Consider the following 21817-nt stretch of genomic DNA (forward strand, 5'->3'; position numbering starts at 1 on the left):
TGCCAAGGTTTTATCAGCACATACACATTGCAACCAGGGGACACACACGCTGGACAAGGCATACACTACCTCAAAGGGGGCATACAAGGCATCCCCCCTCCCCCACCTGGGCTCCTCGGACCATATCTCTGTCATGTTAATACCTGCATATAGACCTCGGGTGAAACTGGTGAGACCAGTAAAGAAACAGGTGAGAGTTTGGTCAGAGGACAGCATCTCAGCCTTACAGGACTGTATGGAAATCACAGACTGGAATATCTTCAGAGAGGCAGCAACCCTCAATGACCATACAGATCTACAGGAGTACACAGTGACAGTCCTGGACCACATCTCCAAATGTGGAGACGACGTCACTACCACCAAAATAGTCACTGTGCACTCCAACCAGAATGACAGGTGAGGTTTGCTCTCTGCTCAAGACCCAGGACGCAGCTTTCAAAGAGGGAGATGCAGCAGCTCTGAAAACTGCAAGGAACAATCTGGCTCGGGGAATCAGGAGAGCCAAACAGTGACACACAGCAAGGATCAGTGACAACTTCGCCGAAAACAGGGATCCGAGATGTTTGTGGCAGGGAGTCAAAGCCATCACGGTCACGCAGATCTGTGACAGCGACCCCTCTCTCCCTGATAGGCTGAATGGTTTTTTTTGCACGGTTTGAGGCCACAAACGTCACACCTACCCAGAAAGCCACACCGTGAGAGCTCTGACCCGTATCACCCGACCCCCGCATGATAACATCCATGTCAGGATGTCATTCATTCATTTCAGCTCTGCATTCAACACCATCGTTCCATAACAACTCACAGAGAAGCTGAACACTCTGGGCTTCAACACACCACTCTGCAACTGGATACTGGACTTTCTTACAGGCAGGCCACAGTCAGTTAGTGTTAAAACTGGTGAACCAGGAGAGAATGGACTCAAACGCACGACTCAAGAGGCAGTTCTGGTAGTGAAAAGTCTTTACTGGACAAAATAGGTTGAGGTACACACAGGGAGATCAGTAGAGGCAAAAGTATCCAAAAAGGGACAAGGCAGAGGCAGAGTCAAAAAACACACTAAATCCAAAAACCCAACAAAAGGCACAGGGAATCAAAAAGCTGGAACGTCGACACACGAGGAGCTAAGACGAACTGGCACAGAGAGAAAACAAGGCACACACTAAATACTGTGGTGAGGGGAAGGATAACAAGGCACAGGTGAGACTAATCAGGGCGGGACAGACAATCAGACACAGGTGAAGCCATCAAAAGGGAGGGAAAACACGGGCAGGAAGTGAAGTGATCTGAAATGAGAAGAGATGTGAGTTTCAAAGTAAAACAGGAAACAACATAACTGAATAAAAACAACCTAAGAAACCTGAGCTGTGACAGTTAGAATAGGAAAGAGAACATCTCCCAGCATCACACTGAATACCAGCTCCCCCCAGGGCTGTGTGCTTAGCCCTGTCCTGTTCACACTACTGACACATGACTGCACTGCCAGGTTTAGCTCAAATCACATCATAAAATTTGCAGATGACACTACAGCAGTCAGTCTCATCACAAACAACGACGACACACTGTACAGAGAAGAGGTGGAGCAGCTGACCAGATGGTGTATGAACAACGTCTCCCTAAATGTGGAGAAAACCAAGGAGATGGTCCTGGACTACAGGAGAGGTAGCAATGAGCACCCCCCGCTTACCATCAGCCGTACAGTAGTTGAAAGAGTAAACAGTACCAAGTTCTTGGGGGTGCATATTGCGGTCGACTAACACCACTGCTCTCACCAAAAAATCCCAGCAGCGTCTTCACTTCCTGCGGAGACTGAAAAAAGCCAAATCCTCTCCGTCAATCATGACAACATTCTACAGAGGGACTATAGAAAGCATCCTGACCCACTGCATCACTGTCTGGTTTGGCAACTGCTCTGTGGCAGATAAGAAAACCCTGCAAAGAGTAGTTAGGTCAGCAGAGAAGATCATCGGCGCCCCACTCCCAGCCCTAGCAGACATCTACAAAGACCAATGTGTCAGAAAGGCCACAAACATCATGCTGGACCCCTCTCACCCGTCCCACCACCTATTTGTGCTCCTGCCCTCTGGTAGGAGGCTAGGAAGTATCAGGGCCAGATCCACTAGACTGTGCAATAGTTTCTTCCCTCAGGCCATCAGGGAAATGAACTCCCTCCACAAGCTGCCCCTCATTCGCTTAGTCAGGGATTGAATTGAACTGCAATGCAAACGCACAAGCACTTTAAATTATATCATGCACCTCACTTTTTTTCACTCAGCACTTTCTTCTCTCAATGTATGCTGCTCTCTATGTTATTTTTAAAACCTTGTGTTTTTCTTTTATTGTGTTTTTAAGTGTCTTTTTATTGTGTTTCTTACTGTTCACAGTGTGACTGCCAGGTGTGTGTTGAGCATCACGATCTGGAGAATGTTATCTCGTTTCTGTCTATGCAAAGGTGTATAATGGAAATTACAATAAAACTGAACTGAACTGAAACTGAACTGAACTGAACTGAACTTAACTGTAAACATGTAGAAAAGTGATATTTCAATCTGTTTGGTCCGCAATCTGTCATCCACTGCCGCTAATATTATGTTATAAACAAGCACAGAGCTCTTTCCAGGTAATAGCTAATTGTTACTAACAAACTGAAACAACAACTGTTCATGTCTGAACAGTAACTTTACCTGTAGGTAGTGAATCTCCTCAGCAGCAGAGGGGGGGGGGCAGAGAGGACAGCAGGACTGATACTGACTGATGTCTGTTCTTCATTCTTTCTAAACTTCACTCACTATTGTGATGTCAGGAATATGATTTATTTTATTGACATTTTAGATTTGTTTCCAGTGAGATATTGAGTTGATATTGTGACTTTGCTGTTTTAATATTACTGTTGCTGCTCTATAAACATTTAATTATAAAATATTCAGTTTTAATCCTGTTCTAAATGTATTCTTATAAAAAAACACAACCGTATTAGTTCTCTAAGAATCTCTTTCACATTCTAGCAAAATTTGGTGTTGTACTAGAAATATCCCCAGTTGAATTATTATGGAATTGATTCGAATCGGGACCTTGTGAATTGAAATCGAATCAATTCAGGACGTCAGTGGCGATATCCAGCCTGAACCATGAACCTCAAGTACAGTACATTCAAACAATGTGACTGATATGTCTGATATGTTAGGATTCTATTACATGGCTCAAATGGACACTCAAATATAAATTTTCCAAGATTTTGAATTACAGAAAACATGACATCACTAGACTTCAAGCTTGTAAGCAAACCAAGAAAAGTAGTGGTGTAGTAAGGAATAATTACTAGTGGTTTATGTGTGAGGTGCAAAACCACACAAAAGCGTGCAGTGGCCCCAAAGAACTAATAAAATGTTTTTGCATACTGCTCATAAAAATGAGCATATCTCAAAAACTAAATAATGTAAATATTTCAAATAACGTATGGGGTGTTAAGAAATATGTTCTCTATATTTCTGCATTTAAAAATCATTAGGATCATGATGTTTTGTTTGTTAATTTTTTTATTTTTTCAAATGTCCCAATTTCAGTACTTTTATTAATTATTATACTTTGTTTATTGACATAAGCTTTTAGCTTAGTTTGTGCAGATTTTAGGGATATGGAGCATTTGAAGATATACCAAGAAATTGCATCACAATAAGCTGAACAGTCAACACTGAAGGAATTCTAACCAGGAGTTTCAGCTGGTTGCAATCTGAAATCCTCACTGCTAGATGCCACTTAATCCTCCTAAATTGTACATACTGGACCTATAATATCTATTTGTACCAATTTTAATGAGCAGTTGCATGCACTACATACTCAAAATGAGCTGTGTCATTTATTTTTGTTTGTTTTATTTTATTTTTGTGCTTTATCTTTTCTTTATTCCTTAGTTACTGTTGCATTTAGCCCATGGTCAAAGTGGTGATGATTTAATGATGTGTGATTATGTTTGTTATGTTTCAGGTGGTGTACATCACTGTTGAGGATCTGCACAAAATTGACATCAACTGAAGTATGTGTCTCCTCATTTGTCTTATCCTTGCTAATGTACAACTTACAGTTATGGACAAGTACCAGTTTTGTAATGTGGGAAGGTTGTTTCGAGACAGTGTTAGGTCTGTTGTAAGCACATTTGAAGATGTTTGACTGTGACCTGGTGCAATATATCTCAGATATGAATGAAATCTTAAAATCCACCATTGGTTGTTCTATATGAGACATCGTGTACTGATTGTTAGGGTTCATTATGCTCTTTCAGGGTTATGTTTTCTGAGACAGACATCTGTTAATCAGCAGTGAGCTTGCTGTAACCAGATAGAAGTCATTTTCATTAATAAACATGGTTCACTTTCTGTATATTATAATCACTTTCTAACAGGCTCTCCACACCTGGTGCCCAGCAGCTGTATGTTTCAACTGTCCACTACACAAAACCACATTCACACATCTGACACCAGTTTGTCCAGTCATGTGGTAACAATACTGTTAAAATGCAATTTACAGTTCATTATACTTGTATTTAGAAGGCCTCTTTAAGTATACACACTATATGCCTACATATAAGCCTACAATAAATCTCATATTGCCTTTGATTGTTACCCCAAAAATGGGCCACATCTGAAGAAAGATTTTCTGCCTCTAAACTTTAGGTAAAAACCAGATAAAATGGTCTTAAATACTGAAGAGCCACCTGCAAACACCACACCAAAGTCTGTAATCATCATTCAGAAAGGGGAAACAGGAAGACCATCTTGACCTAGTTAACCAGTTAGCACATTAACAACACAAGTTAATATTGAAAGAACAGAGCTTATTTACCATGCGACTGTAAACAATAACAAAAACCATCAGGAAATCTTTCTCCTAAAGAGCTCAATGTATAAGTAAGGGTTAATCAACTAGTAGGTGTGTTCCAAATGGTTTTAATGCACGACGTGGGGGCAAAGAACTATACTATAGTGGATTAACCCGCTTATATCATGGTCATTTGCCAAGAATATAGGGATAAAAGGATTCGACAACTTTTGGTTAAAGTTTTGTACTCAAAATCGAAAGTTTTTGAAGCAAGAGTAAGTATGTATTCAAATCCGTGTTCTTTTGTTTTTGGCAGAGAAAGTCCGTCAGTATCTTAACTGCCCATTTTGTTGTCTTTTTTGTATTTATCTCATCTTTCTCCTCCTCTATCATTTGAAGCTCTTCAGGTGTCAGTTCCTTGTGCCGTTTTTCACTTGATTTTTTTCTTTCCTTTTCCATTTCTTTTTCTTCTGCGGCATCCCATTCCTCAAATCCTTGTACTCTCCAAATAAGTTAAAAGAAATGTTAAAATCAGCCATTTCTGTTTGTTTTTTTCCTCGGAAGTTGTTTGACAGCTGCAGTGGGTTTTTTTTTTCCCTCGGCAGTTGACAGTTTGACAGCTGCGTTCATTAATGTTGCTATGGTTACAGGCTTCTTAGTGGATGAATTTAGACAGTTATAAAGTTTAGCCGAACTACGTGTGCATTAAAGGGTTTTAATGCATACCTGCCGACCAGTCAGAAGAGAGTATTCACCCAGACCATGGTATAAAGAAAAATAATCTGACTTTATTTAACAAGTCTGTTTTGGTCTCACTCCTTCTGGACTCGAGCTCTTTGTTTATTTTGCTGACTTCCATTTCTCTTGTACACTGAGCTGAACTGACAATCAGAGTGATTTTATTCACTGATGGACTCTGCCATCACCAGCGCTTGGATGAAGAAATCATTGAGGTAAATTGTTGAAGAGACAGAGACAGAGAGAGAGAGAGACTAGAAACAACAGCAATATCATGAGCTCCTGAAGAGGATCTTCTTTTTGTGTGTTAAAATGAGATAAACTCTTACTTTTCTGAAAGAATTGGAAGAAGAAAGAAGAGGAAACAGTTATTTGGAGAAATTACCTCTGTGGAGGCAAGAAAACAGCAAGAAACCTGGGAAAATACTGCTCAACTGAAAAGCCTAGCAAAAAAACTTTAACCAACTGACAGTTAATCTAGCTGTCCTGCTGGTTAACTGACACCAAGCTAAGAAGAGGAATGCAGCCAAAGATGCAAGTGAGTGAGATCATCAGAGAGACAACATAACCTACAAAAGGATTTACAAAAACTTTAACTATTATAACTGCTGAATAATAAATAAACTAAACCTAGCTTGGTGTTAAAGCTAACAGCTAGCTACCAACAAACAAAGCCCTAGCAACGGTTACCAAGGAGCAGTTACAGCAGCAGTAGAACCCCATGGCTTCAACCACAGTCTGTACAGAGGCTATTCCACTGTTATATCCACAAGATGTTACAAATGAGAGTGCCAGGAAGACATACAAGCAGAAACTCTTGAAAGAAAGACCAGAGACACTCTTTTCTGACCTATCCAAGAGTGGAGATGTCAGCAATCTGATCTTACTCACAGACCAATTACTAGCATGGCACGCTGCCATAAATGCCCACTATCCTCATGTAAAGAGAGAGGGGATCTGTAATGGCTGGAAACTAAAAATCAAAGAGGGAGAAGACCCAGACAGTGTCATGATGACAGTCAGTATATATAAGAACGGGACTATCATGGTGCAAGGAAACCTCAAGCAGTTTAAGATTGACTTCATTCTTATAAAGAAGAGGGCCCTACAGGAGAAGTCTGCCCCCACTGTCAACACCCATACCATGCCAGACACAGACACCACCCCTACTTCCAGCTGCCTTACTTGGGACCAGCCCCCTCAGGAAAATGAGCCCATCAGCCCAGAACAGGCCCAGGACCCCCAGCTGAACCACACCATCAATGATATGAAGATGAAATTCACAGAGCTGGAGAGAGAGCTTGTGCAACTGAGAGAGCTGATCAGCCAACAGCCAACCCAGGACACCACAGTGCAGCAAGATGCCTCTACTATCAGCACACAGCTGACCAAGCTGAGTCAAGACAGAGACAGCTACAGGAGAGAGCTGACCATCCTGAAGACTGAGGTAAGAGAGCTGCAACACGACAGAGAGAACCACATGGCACGACTGACAGCTCTTATAGAGGAGGTGAGGGAGCTGAGAGGAGAAAGAGAGAGCTACAGGAGAGAACTGACTACTCTGTCAGAGGAGCTTCAGGAGAGAGAGAGAGCTATACAGGCCCTGAAAGAGCAGTTGGTTTCAAACCCAGACCACAACCAGGATCCTGTGAGACCCACTGAAAGCAACCAGGACCCGCCAACTCAACAGCCTCCCTCTACTCCCAGGTACACCTGTAATCCACAAACCAACACCACACCCAGCTCTCCCCGCATCACACAGATCAACACCATCACCAACCCAGAGATCAACACCAGCACCAGCCCACAGGTCAACACTACCACTCATCCCTCCAGACCAGCACAGCAAAGAGAGAAGCCAGAAATTACCATCCTAATTGATTCCAATGGCAAATTCTTAAATGAAAAAAAAAACTTTTCCCCACACACAAAGTGGCTAAAATTGGGTGTCCAAACACCCAACATGCCATGAACCTGCTGTCAGAGGAGCAGCTGGGATCCCCAAGCTTCATTATCATCCACACTGGCTCCAACGACCTGAGGAGCCAGCAGGAAAGAGTGAAGTGTGATAGAGAAAGCTTCCACCACCTTCCCCAACAGCAGAGTGGTCATGTCAAAACTGCTGCCAAGGAAAGACTTCCACCCTGACACCATCCACAGGATCAACAGCAGTATGTCCAGAGACTGTGTCCTGAGGCCCAGCGTCCACCTGGCCCACCATCCCACCCTGGATATCAACTGCCTCTATGACCATGTCCATCTGTTTAAACACACAGTCCCCATCTTCGCCTGGACACTGAAAGACGTTGCTCTCAACAGAGACCAATCCACACCCCGCAGAAGGAACAGCTCGGCCCACAGCCCCCATGGACCAACAAGGCACCCCACTGGACCAGCAAGGCACCCCGCTGGACCATCACCCAGACAACCGCCATGGCGACCATCACCAAGACAACCCCCATGGAGACCAGATCATCCTCATCCACCTCAACACCATGCCCCACCAAGACCCCACCAGTGTAGCCACAACCTCCCCCAAACCAGACCAGAGCCACTCCTACCCTCATCCCAACCCCAACGACAAGATCTACAACCTGGCCCACTGACCTATGCTCAGACAACGATGAGAGCTACAGGCCCAACCATCACCACCACCACCGCAGTCCCTGACCCCACCCACAAACCCCCACAAAACGAGCTAAGAGATATCCAACAGATGCTCAGCCTGCTCTACTCTCACCTAATAGGTCAGGTACCAGAGTAGACAACTCACAGAGCTTATTGCTTTTTATTTATTTATTTATTTATTTTTTAATTTACACAGTGGGAGAGAAAGGGAAAAAAAAACATTTTTATGTTGATTAAAAGTGTAAATTATTACATATTAGTAGATTGACACCCATATGATTAATGTATTCTTAAATTAATTTCTTTTTTTAATTTCATTTATTTATTGACAAAAGATTTGGGACTTTATCTCATTTTAACACTGAATATTGAGCACTAGTTTGAATTTTCTTTTATTGTTGTTGTTATAGGCGGCACGGTGGTGTGGTGGTTAGCACTCTCGCCTCACAGCAAGAGGGTTGCCGGTTCGATCCCGGGCGTGGAGGCCCTTCTGTGTGGAGTTTGCATGTTCTCCCCGTGTCAGCGTGGGTTCTCTCCGGGCACTCCGGCTTCCTCCCACAGTCCAAAGACATGCAGATTGGGGACTAGGTTAATTGGTGACTCTAAATTGTCCGTAGGTGTGAATGTGAGCGTGAATGGTTGTTTGTCTCTATGTGTCAGCCCTGCGATAGTCTGGCGACCTGTCCAGGGTGTAGCCTGCCTCTCGCCCGATGTAGCTGGGATAGGCTCCAGATCCCCCGCGACCCTCAAGACGATGAAGCGGTTAGAAGAATGTTGTTGTTATTTAAGTTAAATGGAATCTAAATCATTTGTTATTTCATGTTGGAATATACAGGGTCTGAGGTCCTCTGCTTTTGGCCTTAAAAGCAAGACCCCAGACTTCACCACAGAGTTAGGAGATGCAGATATATTTGTTTTACAAGAGACTTGGTGCAGAGGAGACATTTCCACTGGTCGTCCCGCAGGCTACAGAGAGTTGGTGTTCCCATCCACCAAACTGAAAGGAATAAGCCAGGGCAGGGATTCAGGTGGAATGCTGATTTGGTACAAGGCAAACCTTGTACACTCAATTGAATTCATAAAAAAAGGTGAATTTTCAATTTGGCTCAAAATAAAAAGAGAAATTGTTGCCACAGATAAAGATATATTCATGTGTGCAGTATATATCCCCCCATCAGAATCCCCTTATTATAATGAAAATATTTTCTCCATTCTTGAAGATGAGATCAGTCACTACCAGGCCCAGGGAAGTGTACTGATCTGTGGAGACCTTAACCCATAAGAACCCACTGTGACACAGGTGCCACACATCCTTTAAATGTTCTGGAAAATTCCATGAACAGCTTTCTCCTTGACTTTAACTCATGAAGTCCCAGAGTGACACATACTTAACATCCTGGTGGATCATGTGACAAGTCATGTGATTTGGTCTTCCCACAACAACATTTCCAAGATGTCTGTGTGCCAGGTTACCACTAGGGGCAGAGCTAGCTAAATTTAAAAAGCTTGTTTTTGGTTGCCAAAGGTAAGATTCAAACCATTTAAGAATTGTAATGCTTACATAACAAGTCCTTTATTACATTTAACCTGTTGTGAACACATTTCATGAACAGATTGATATAAAACAAGTCAGGTAAATATCGTGACATATATGTCACATCGGACCTTTAACCTTAAAATTGTCATGGAAACCTATTGTGACATATATGTCACAATAAGAAATTTTTTTATGATCTGCTCAGTTAACTTAACTTTTTCAATGATATTTAGTTAATACATTTTATATTGTTCAATTCAAAGCATATTAAAACAAATGTAAACAAAAAATCACATCATATGAATCCAATTATTAACAAAATATATAAGGAAACCATTTTTACCCATCAGTGAATAAAAAAACAGACCCTATATCACTTTGTTCTACCCTATATCATTTGAAAATGTAATGAAAATAAATAAATAATAAAAATTGAAAAGAATAATTGAAAATTGTAATTTAATTTTATCTGCATTATGGATAAGAAGCGATACAGTGTTCAGGATGCACTGACAGTCATCCAGGAGACGACAGTGACTTTGAGGGATGTGAAAGTAGCTCAGATGACGACCTTGAAGACCCTGATTACACTCCCAGCAACAAAGACATGGAGAATGACAAGTCAAGTGAGTCTAGTGATTCAGACTGCAGTCAATCAGGTGATTTAGATGAAGTACCTCAACCAAAGATGAACCCTGGACAGCAAAATACAACTACCCAGTAGTAGTTTTATTTTTATTCAATTTGCAAATTTTTGCAAATGAATTCATTTGTGTGTTGTAAAACAAATATGAAAATAAAATGTTCCACAGAGTTAGGAGATGAAAAAGATAGCTCAGTTTGTTTTACAATGGCTTGGTGAGAAGACATTTCACTGATGAGGCAGTCTTTTTGAATTCAATTTGCAAATTTTGTATGTTATCACCAAACTGAAAGGAATAAGCCAGGACAGGGATTCAGGTGGAATGCTGATTTGGTAAAAAGGCAAAGCTTTGTTATCAAACCAATTGAATTCATTAAAAAAGAGGAATGAATTTTATTAACACCCATTTGACAGATCTTTGATACTAATAAAAAAATGTCAGAAATGTGTTGCCACAGATAATTACTTTGATGGATATTATCATAGATGTGACATATATGTAACATTACAGATCTCTGACAGTGAGGGGTGGTATTTTGAAAAAAATGTCAGAAATATGTTCTATGTGGTCTATTTAGTCTGTTTTATGCCCCCCATAATTTTCCTTTAAGGAGAAATTGGTCTGGGTTCTTATGGGTTAATGCCAGAACAGGTGTAGAACTAGATTCTATTAATCCTCAGGGAGACAGACATATACCTGGCCAAATCAGCCTTCCTCTCTCTTCATATCCTTCACATCCCCACAGAAACAACTTTGACAAAACTGTCAACAAAAGCGGGCACCAACTACTGCAGCTCTGTTGAGCACTGGGTCTGTACATGGTTAACGGTCGGCTTTGAGGGGACTCCTTTGGTCATTACACACACAGCTGTCCTCTTGGCAATAGCACAGTAGACTACAGCATAACAGACCTAGACCCCTTCTGTCTGAGAGCATTTACAGTCAGCCCCCTCACACCCTTATCTGACCAGAGTAAAATCACACTCTACATTAGAAAGACAGTAACAGACCCTCACGCAGCGGAGCCCAGTAAACTGAACTATACAAAACAACCTTATAGATGGACAAACAATAGCAAAGACGACTACCAGAAAGCAATCACACATCAAACAATTCAATTTCAATTAGACCATTTTATCTGCACTTCATATTCCCACAGTAATGATGGCCTGAATCAAGCTGTACGGGATATTAACAACATCTTTGACAATGCAGCAGATTTATCCAATCTGAAAAAGTATCAACATCACAAATCAAAAAAATCAGCCAATGAAAAGTGGTTTGATACAGACTGCAGACATCTGAGAAAAACACTCAGAAGTTTATCAAATCAGAAACACAGACAACCTGACAACCCCGAGCTCCACATCCAATATTGGGAAACATTAAAAATATACAGAAGAACACTCAGTACTAAAAAGGTGCACCATGTGCAGCACCAACTAAATGAAATTGAAGAGTCCATTGACTCAAATAATTTCTGGAAAAAATGGCAAACATTCAGCAAACCACACAAAGAAGAATTGGCTATTCAAAATGGTGAAATGTGGAAACAACATTTTGAAAACCTGTATAGTACTATTACACTGAATTCGACCCAAAATGAGCTCCTCAACAAATTACAAACTCTAGAATCAGTCGTTAAAGACAACCAGAACCCTTTAGATTATCAAATTACTGAAATGGAGCTACTAGCTAAAATCCAGGCCCTACACTCAAGGAAGGCCAGTGGTCCCGATGGCATTTTAAATGAAATGCTGAAATTTAACAGCGAGAAATTCAACATTGCCATATTGAAATTATTCCACCTTGTCCTCAGCATTGGGCATTTCCCTGACATCTGGAGCAGAGGAATTATAACGCCAATCTTTAAAAATGGAAATAAATTTGACCCAAACAATTACCGAGGCATATGTGTCAGCAGCAACCTGGGGAAGTTATTCTGCAGCATCCTAAACAGCCGACTGCAAGACTTCCTCAGAGAACATAATGTCCTGAGCAAGAGTCAGATTGGATTTACACCACAACACTGAGCTACAGACCATATCTATACCCTTCACACTCTCATTAACAAACATGTTCATCAAAACAAGAACAAAATTTTCTCTTGTTTTGTAGATTTCAAAAAAGCATTTGACTCAATATGGCATAGTGGTCTGTTCCTAAAATTAATTGAAAAAGGTATAGGGGGGAAAATCTATGACTTAATTAAAACAATGTACACAAATAATAAATGTGCTGTGAAAATCGCTGTGAAAATCGACAACATGGAAACAGATTTTTCCCCCAAAGTAGAGGGGTGAAACAGGGCTGCAGTCTCAGCCCCACCCTGTTTAACATTTATATTGATGAACTGGCAAAATCACTTGAACAATGTGATATCCCTGGCGTCACCCTCTCTGACACAGAAATTAAATGCCTACTTTTTGCAGATGATCTAATATTGTTAGCTCCATCTAAGGAGGCATTACAACAGCAACTAGATCATCTGCAAAACTTCTGTCAGACCTGGGCCCTGACAGTTAATCTAGAAAAGACTAGAATTATGGTCTTCCAGAAATGACCCAGGTGTCAGGGAGACCCAAACAGGTTCTTACTGGGCTCCGCTGACATTGAACACACACACAACTACACATATTTGGGACTCAAAATTAGCTCTACAGGAAATTTTAACCTGGCCGTTAATGATCTCAGAGACAAGGGAAGAAGGGCTTTTTACGCCTTAAAAAAGTCTTCAATCATAGATATACCTGTTAGAATCTGGCTGAAAATATTCCACTCTATAATTGAACCTATTTTACTGTATGGCAGTGAAGTGTGGGGCCCTCTTGTAAATCAAGACTTTGAAAAATGGGACCAACATCCAATTGAAACCCTGCACACTGAGATTTGTAAGAGCATTCTCAGAGTCCATAGGAACACCCCCAACAATGGATGCCGAGCTGAATTAGGACAATTTCCCCTTTTAATCAGGATACAAAAAAAGAGCCATCAAATTTTATCAACACCTAAAAGCAAGTGACCCCAATTCTTATCATCACAAAGCTCTCCATAGTCAAGAGGAGAAGATAGAGAAGAGTCCCCTCAGCCAGCTGGTCTTGAGGCTCACCTCCTCTAACAACACAAGGCCTCAGCACAGCCCTCACACAATCCAGCTCAACCAAATTATAGCTAAAGAAAAAGAAAACTACATTAACTATTGGACATCTACCACAAAAACTCAAAGCAAACTTCAATGCTATTTGGCTCTAAATAGACAGTATACAATGGCAAACTGTCTGTCCACCGTGACTGATCAGAAATTAAGAAAGACATTGACCATGTACAGACTCAGTGATCACAGCTTGGCCATAGAGACCGGTCGACACAGGCAGACCTGGCAGCCCAGAGAAGACCGGCTGTGTCAGCTCTGTCCACAGAGACAGGTGGAGACAGAGCAACATTTCCTGTTAAAATGTAACACATATGAAGAACTTAGAACTAAGTTCTTTTCAAAAATGAAACATAAACTCCAAGATTTTGATCCCCTCTGTGATCAGGAAAAAATGCATCAGCTACTTGGAGAAAACAGTGTCAGTACCATAGAAGCAGCAAAATATGTCAGTGCATGTCACAGCCTGAGAGAGACACAACAACACAACAACACAGTCTCCTCATAACACTCTGCCTATTTAATGTAAAATGTACTTAATGTATGTGTATCTGCCTATTTAATATGAAATGTACTTAATGTAAAATATTTAATATATGTGTATCTGCCTACTCAATATGAAATGTACTTAATGTAAAATATTTAATGTATTGTATTAATTGTATTGTAATTGGATTGTATGTCTGCATGTACGTTCTGCTTTCGGCAACAACGGTTGATACCATTCATGCCAATAAAGCTACTTTGAAACAGAGAGAGAGAGAGAGAGAGAGAGAGAGGAGAGGAGAGAAGGTGCCCGGCGTATTATAGGGGGGTCCTCCGGCAGACTAGGCCTAAGTCAGCCTAACTAGGGGCTGGTACAGGGCAAGCCTGAGCCAGCCCTAACTATAAGCTTTATCAAAGAGGAAAGTCTTAAGTCTAGTCTTAAATGTGGAGCCGGTGTCTGCCTCCCGGACTGTAACAGGAAGATGATTCCACAGGAGAGGAGCCTGATAGCTGAAGGCTCTGGCTCCTGATCTACTTTTGGAGACTTTAGGGACCACAAGTAACCCTGCGTTCTCAGAGTGCAGTGTTCTGGTGGGATAATATGGCACTGTGAGCTCTCTAAGATATGATGGAGCTTGACCATTTAGAGCTTTATAAGTTAACAGTAGGATTTTAAATTCAGTTCTGGATTTTACAGGGAGCCAGTGCAGAGAAGCTAAAACAGGAAAAATATGATCTCGTTTCTTAGTTCCTGTTAGTACACGTGCTGCTGCATTCTGAATTAGCTGGAGAGATTTTAAGGACTTACTAGAGCTACCTGATAATAGAGAGTTACAGTAATCCAGCCTAAAGGTAACAAAAGCGTGGACCAATTTTTCTGCATCTTTTCGGGTCAGGATAGGCCTAATTTTTGCAATATTAATGTGGTAGCACAGGATGAGACTGTGTCCCTGTCTGCTTTTGAGATGTCCTCTTCTCCAACAGCAGAAGAAACTAAGGAGCTTCCATCCCCTTTTGCCAACATTCCTGCAATTGTGTGTGACCATAGTTATCTACCAACCCACTTTGGTGGCCTTGTGGACAATGCCCTTGTCTATATCTCAGGGTATGTTGTCCGCCAAATTTTGAAAAAGCTGTCTTGTGATGTGTGCCGTGGTAGCTTGGTGACTGATGCTGTACCCACATCATTTGATCAGAGCTACCACTTGCTCACACTAAAAAACAAAGGAGGGCTGATGATTCCCTCTGAGGGTACAGTGAAGGTGGTCAGATCAGCTGAGCGTTTTATTCGCCAGTCAACATCAGGACAAGTCGCCCAAGTGTCCTTGATCAGTCAGTTTGTCCGGGCTGAGATTGGTTCAGAGGATGTGTTTTTTCTCAGGGGACACATTCAGGAAACACAGTTCGGAATTGACAACTATCATTTTGTGCTTATGTCACTAACTGTGTCTGTCTTCCATAAACTAAGGCTGCACCACATTGCCAAACTAGCACTCTTCAATTACAGAGTGGCAACACACGAAAAAAGCTGTGCAAGACAATTCTTTTCAAAGGGTATTAGCTCCCATCCTGTCTTGATACTTACATACTAAGTATCAGTTGGTAAGTTGACTGAGTTGTAAAATGACTTGAATTTTTGAAATGAAATGATACGAAATTAAATTAAATTATATATGAAACGATATGAAATGATATGATATATGAAATGAAATGAAATTCATTTAAAGTCTCTGGTGCTATGGTTATTATTATTATTAGCATTACACTACATTACCAACTTTAACCTTTGGTACTCTAATCTGTACTGTTCATTAAATTATACTACTATTAGCATTGAAATGTTAAGAAATGAACACTATTGATTATCATTATTAGGCTACCACTGCTATTGCTATTGTAGTATTATTGCAAAAAGGTTCATCAAAGCACGCACATCTGAATAAGAATACAGCTGGGTGCCAGACACAAAAGCAAATCCAAAGAATGTATCAAAAAAGGCCGCACACGGATATAGCTCCCAGTAGCTTTTTAACTGATAACCACCGATGTGATGTTTAGCGGTTATCAATTAAAAAGCTAATACTAATCATTAGTAGTATTACCATTGTTATCATCAACCACCTTAACTAATTACTGCATTGAGTACTTCAATATAAATTACTGAATATAAAAACGATTCATCAAAATCAGTTCAATGTAGGCCTTATCGTAAACATGATTTTTATTCAGAAAACCCACAGATGTCACATCTACATGTCAGGATCTGGTTATTATAGACACAGATTCAACACCCTATTTAACATTTATTATTTATCATCACAGTAACAACGTTACAATAAACATTTAGGCTATAAAATAATTAGAAAAACACACGTCGGTTTTGGTGCCTACCTGTATCCTAAACATTTAAGAAGTAGCCTAACTTTGTTCACATTTATAATCATCTGAGAAAGTTACATAGGCTACGTTGTTTTTGGTGCCTGTTTCCCAGATATATTAGTGCGTGTGAATGAGAGGCATTAACCTAAAGCACTTTATAGAAAGGCGCTTTATGAAGTTCAGTCTATTTACTTGTATTAGTTTATAGGGCAGATCCATAGATATGGGTCAGATCTATAGGTCTATGTGGCGGATGCGCTGACATATCGCAGCAACGGGCCTACCCGCTCGATACCGCGTCTATGTATAGGCTAAATGTCTGTGGTCTAAAATATGTAAACTTGTGACCTGTTTGAATAAAGCTTTGAAATTAAAAAAAGTGTGTGTGTGTGTGTGGGGGGGGGGGATCTTTAGTACAGCCAAAGACGGTGGTAATCCAGTATCTTTGGTACAGCCAAAGATACTGGATTCCGTCTCTGCGCACGGCTTGAAAGGAGGAACTGCCTGAAAGCCTGTATTCAGGGGTAAAACGCGAACGTCACCAAATCTGTTTTGGTCCTACAGAGCCACCGTAGCCATCATGGCGCTCTTAATAGGAGTTGTGCTTGCTGTCTTACTAACATGTTTGTTACTTATTATCCGGCTGTTTACCGTTGTGAAGACTGGATCGAACTATAAACCTGGAGCCAAAGGTCCGGTCTCAGTTGTCGTCGTCGCAGGATCAGGTAAAGTTAACGTTAATGACATTACCTTAGATCCACTGTTAGCTTGCCGTTAGCTTGCCGTTTCCTTCCGTCACAGAGCTCAACTGATTCTTCAGTCACATCTCATCTGAATAGAAAGACAGCCTTTTTTTGCATTCTAGTTCCTCCTACCAGGGATGCATGAAGAGACACAAGGAAACCAAACAAGAAAGGAAGAAACAAGTAAATGTGGGAGCAGAAATAAGAGCTTTATGTTTTCCTTCAGGATGGCAGATCAGACCATCTTTCAGTTTAAGCGAGGAGCAAGGAAATATCAAATAAGAGACATGGGATGCACCCTACAGTGAGAGCTCACTGAGTTTTAGCTCATCTTCATCTTTACTGTGTGTTTATCATATGTAATTGACAGCGTGTCTTGTGTATTTTCCAGGTGGCCACACCACGGAGGTCCTGCGGCTGATGGAGTGCCTGTCTGCAGCCTACACACCTCGACACTATGTTATTGCTGACAGTGACAGGATGAGTGAGGAGAAGATCTGCACCTTCGAACGCTCCAGACAACACTCAGACTCTGAGTCGCAGGTACACAGCTGGCCACATGCGTACATTTGGGTTTGGATGTCAAAGTGTTGTTGGATTGTCCCCAGCAATCTGCTCATCTTATACATGTTACATTATCAAACATCTATTATTGTCCAAAAATGCCCTCAGTAAGCGAATTAGGACATGAGGTCACCTGCGGATTGGTGAAACACACAGTCTCAGGTGAGCTCTGATCAGTGGTGGAAGACATATTTACTTAAGTAAAAGTGTTTATACAACAATGTAAAACACTATCTAACCAGTAACAGAGTAAGCCATACATTCACTGGTTTTTACTTAAGATTGGATCAAATCTTGAAAATGGGTTGTTCAGAAGAAAAAAAGCATTCTGAAATTGGGTTAGATCGTGTCATTTGATCTCGGTTTTGATCTGGATCAAACTTTCAGTTTGTGTTTTTCAAAACTTCTTGGTAGGATTGGGATATCTTTGATCCAAAGATAATCCTGATCAGATCAGAAGGCTGTATTCAGGCTGAATTTCAGAAACAAAGTGTAATAAAACTTTCAAATTGCACATTTATATATACATATATTTATATTTTGCACATAATTTGTTTAACCGCTACAGTGGTAAAGTAGACATTAGACTACCTATTAATTTGTCTGGTAAGGTCATTTTTTAAAAAGTATTTTGTCCCAGAATTTCCGATATTAGCTGTCAGTATAAAACAAAAATGATTTAAAGTTTTAATAAGAAGACATCTTTTTTTGTTGTCTTTGGTGGCACTTATGGTGATAAGCAGTAGGCCTAATTGCAATGTGTATGTTGGCGGACTTGAAACCAGGCTTGTGAATTTATTTAGACTATATCAGACATCCAGGTCCTAATACTGCAAATGCTGGGGCTTTCATCAGTGAGCCATAGGCTCAGTTGTCATTGTGTTACCTCACTCGGTGATAGACAGTGACTTAGACACTGTGACATTTACTTAAATGAAAAGCTTTGAGATGATTTCTTCAATTTTAAATTAAATTTATCATGTTATATTAAAGTAGTTTCTAACAACTGCATCCCCCATGCTGTTTTATATTTCTTAAAATTAAACGCTTACAGTGACTCCACACTGGCTGTTCTACCTTTACTTTTCAGAGCCAGGACCCTACATCGTGATATGTAGTGCTATGTAAAGCACTGATTATCTAGGTTTAATAATCTTGAAAAGTTTGTATCTGGATCAGGGTGATCAGATCCAATGTTGCTTTGAAAAAGTGGCACAACAGTTGGATGGATCAGCTGATCCTGGACAGCAAAACATGGGGTTTCCAAATCCGGATCATTGTGATCCAGATTAAATTTTTTGAACAACTGGGCCCTGGTGATATATTATTATGCATTACATTGTTAAATTGTTAGTATTCATACATCAATGCATGGATACCATCTTACTGTTGCAGCAGGGGCTCTTTATGCAGTTAGATAGTTTTGTTCAGTGATTCCAAATCAAGGTGTAGGAGCCAATTAGTGCTTGGTATTATAAGTAGGAACCAAACTGTGTGGGTTCAGGTGCCACCCGGAAGTTGAAACAGTTTTTGACCACTCACTCAGTCACTCACTCACTCACTTGTTTAGCACTCACCTGGTCGCACACACGCCGAGGCAGCTTGTTGCTGCAGTCTGTACATCAGAATCAGAATCAGAAATACTTTATTGATACTTTATTGATTTGATGGCCACACGCAGGAATGATTTCCTGTGGCGCTCAGTGGTACATTTAGGTGGTATGAGTCTCCCACTGAGAGTACTCTTGTGCCTGACCAGCACATGGTGGAGTGGGTGTGAGACATTGTCCAAGATAGTTCGTAGCTTAGACAGCATCCTCCTTTCTGACACCACCATCAGAGAGTCACACTCCGTTCCCGTGACGTCACTGGCCTTGCGGATCAGTTTGTTGAGTCTGTTAGTGTCCGCCACCCTCAGCCTGCTGCCCTAGCACACAACAGCATAGAGGATAGCACTGGCCATCATGTGAGGTGTAACCAGTTTTGAAGGTAAGCATCTGTGGTTTGGAGATCAGTGGACGTGGAATAAATGGACCGAGTGTTCAACTGCAAAGATCTTTTGGACTTTAATTCATTCAGCAGGTTAAGTGGTGCGTCAATTAATTCTCCTGTAAGTGTTGGCTTAGCCTCTACATTTCAGTCAAAAACTGTGGTTGTTGGACTTTTGAGACGAGTTTCATCATGTTTTTTTTCGGTGATAAAATGAAAAAGTGAGAGGGTCGCTTATCGGAGTGCTTTGCCTGCCATGCTGCTCGTCAGCTGATTGGGACGCTGGAGAGGAGTCAGCGGCTGCAGCTCGTCTGTTCATCAGCTGATCAGGACGCTGCTGCGGTTCATCTGCTTATCTGCTGCACAGGACACCAGAAGGGAGCCAGTAGGTTTGTTCGAGATGAGCCAGGCCTGCGCAGATTCGATCACCGGCGATCGGTGCACAGTGCATGCCGGTTAGTTTTGTGTCTGACTTCATCCCGACTTGCTCTGATGTATTACAAATGTGGACAGCGATAAAGCCGCGAGAGCGAGGCGGCCGCAGTTTTTAGAGCTAGGCGCTGCAGTTGCTCTCCACTGACTGCACCGCCTGGCTCTCACCTGATCTAACAGCTGATTGGTTAAGATGCCGACCCAACAATATGACATTTTAGTACTTTACTCATTTGTGTTGAATTTTAGATTGTATTTGTCTGACCTGAAGGTTTATTCTGTGAACAGAAAACATGTTGTGTGACTGATGGTGAAAGCAAACTGATATATGGGTCTGATCACTTTTTTAATGAATTGACATCATTCTAGACAGGATGTTAGTGTGTCTGTGACTTCCTGCACGGACTGAAGGCTGCTGGAAACTGTCGGGAAACTGTCCGACTTCACCGCGGCTTTTTGTCACCGCCCCCCTGCTGCGGCCGCCTGCTCTCATCTACTTTTCAGGTGAGGCGCAGTTCATCTCGAACAAGCCTAGTGAAGGACACTGTTGAGCTTCTCATCACGCCGCTGCACAGGACGAGGCAGTTTCTGAGCGTCCCGCCGCATGAATCACATAACAGCTGTTTCATCTGGAAGAGGTATGGTAGCGCTACCACAAGTTCAGATAGCCATCTAAATTTAGTTGTGTGCACACAAAAAAATAAAAAATAAGGCTCAATTCCAATGCATTGGTTGCTGAAGGGGATGAACAACAAACTTTGTGTGGCCAGGTAGGAGATTCTGACTGGCCAAGGGTTGTCAGGACATGATTACCTGCACCACTGGAAGTAAAACGCTTCCTCCTCGCAGTCCGCTAAGACGCCAGGCATCGTGTTAGCGTCTCTTTGTATTGCTGTGGCACTGCTGTCGGCCGAGCAGTCGCGCTGAAGGGGAGGTAGCCGGTATGCACGAGCCAGGGGATTGCAGTGTGAGGCCAGTTGCCAGACCCAGGTCCTGAGTTGCTTTTTGATGTGTTTATGAGTGCACAGTAGCGAGTGACCGTCGAGCCAGTAATCTGCTCCAGTCCACTCTATGTGTTTCATTTTGAGCTTAGTTGCCCTGTGAGCCTTAAAGCACTATTGCACTTATACTGCTGGTACGGTAGTGTTTGTCATTTGTGGAATAAGGTCCAGTTTGTCTCCTTTCTTCAAATTTCTTGTATTGTGCCAAAAAAAAACTCTGTTTATATATATCTTGCTAAACTTGTAATAAAGATTATTTTTTATATAACCAATGGATTGACTGCTGGTCATTAAGAAGTATTACTCTTAAGTGATCTTTTTTCAAGGTTACATTTGTGTCGATTCTTTTGTTGCGATCTGTTGACTGTCAGACGAGCGTAAACATGCAAGAGTGTGTTGAGAACACGGACATAACGTCAGCTGCGAGCGTGACAGCAGCTGGCAAACAGGACACTATGACTATGGCCAGCTGTGAAACACAAAGCAGCAAGCGAGTTGTCAAACTTTCTGCTAAAGCTCTTGCTGGCAGGTTAGACAGGTTGCAAAGTGGTAGAAAATCTAAGCTAAATAAGGTTGTCATTTTAAGAAAAACGATACAAGGTTTAATACAAAATGTGCAAAATACGCTTGATGGTTACATTGAATTGTATGATGAAGCAAGATGTATGCATGATTCAATAATGGGTTTATTGCCACAGGATGAGAAAGAA

At 41.4% G+C, this 21817-nt stretch overlaps 1 protein-coding gene across 1 annotated transcript in view; it reads left to right on the plus strand.

Annotated features, from left to right (window-relative positions):
• The first annotated feature begins 16918 nt into the window (after nt 1-16918).
• The window catches only part of alg14 (ALG14 UDP-N-acetylglucosaminyltransferase subunit), a 96898-nt gene continuing 91999 nt past the window's right edge, over nt 16919-21817 (plus strand). The window contains exons 1-2 of the mRNA XM_049565839.1: nt 16919-17103; nt 17513-17664. Coding sequence (XP_049421796.1) covers nt 16959-17103; nt 17513-17664 — 297 coding nt within the window. The 5' untranslated portion in view covers nt 16919-16958. The remainder of the gene's footprint in view (nt 17104-17512; nt 17665-21817) is intronic.

Source organism: Epinephelus fuscoguttatus, linkage group LG21 (genome assembly GCF_011397635.1).
Source record: "Epinephelus fuscoguttatus linkage group LG21, E.fuscoguttatus.final_Chr_v1".
In the NCBI taxonomy this organism is placed as follows: domain Eukaryota; kingdom Metazoa; phylum Chordata; class Actinopteri; order Perciformes; family Serranidae; genus Epinephelus; species Epinephelus fuscoguttatus.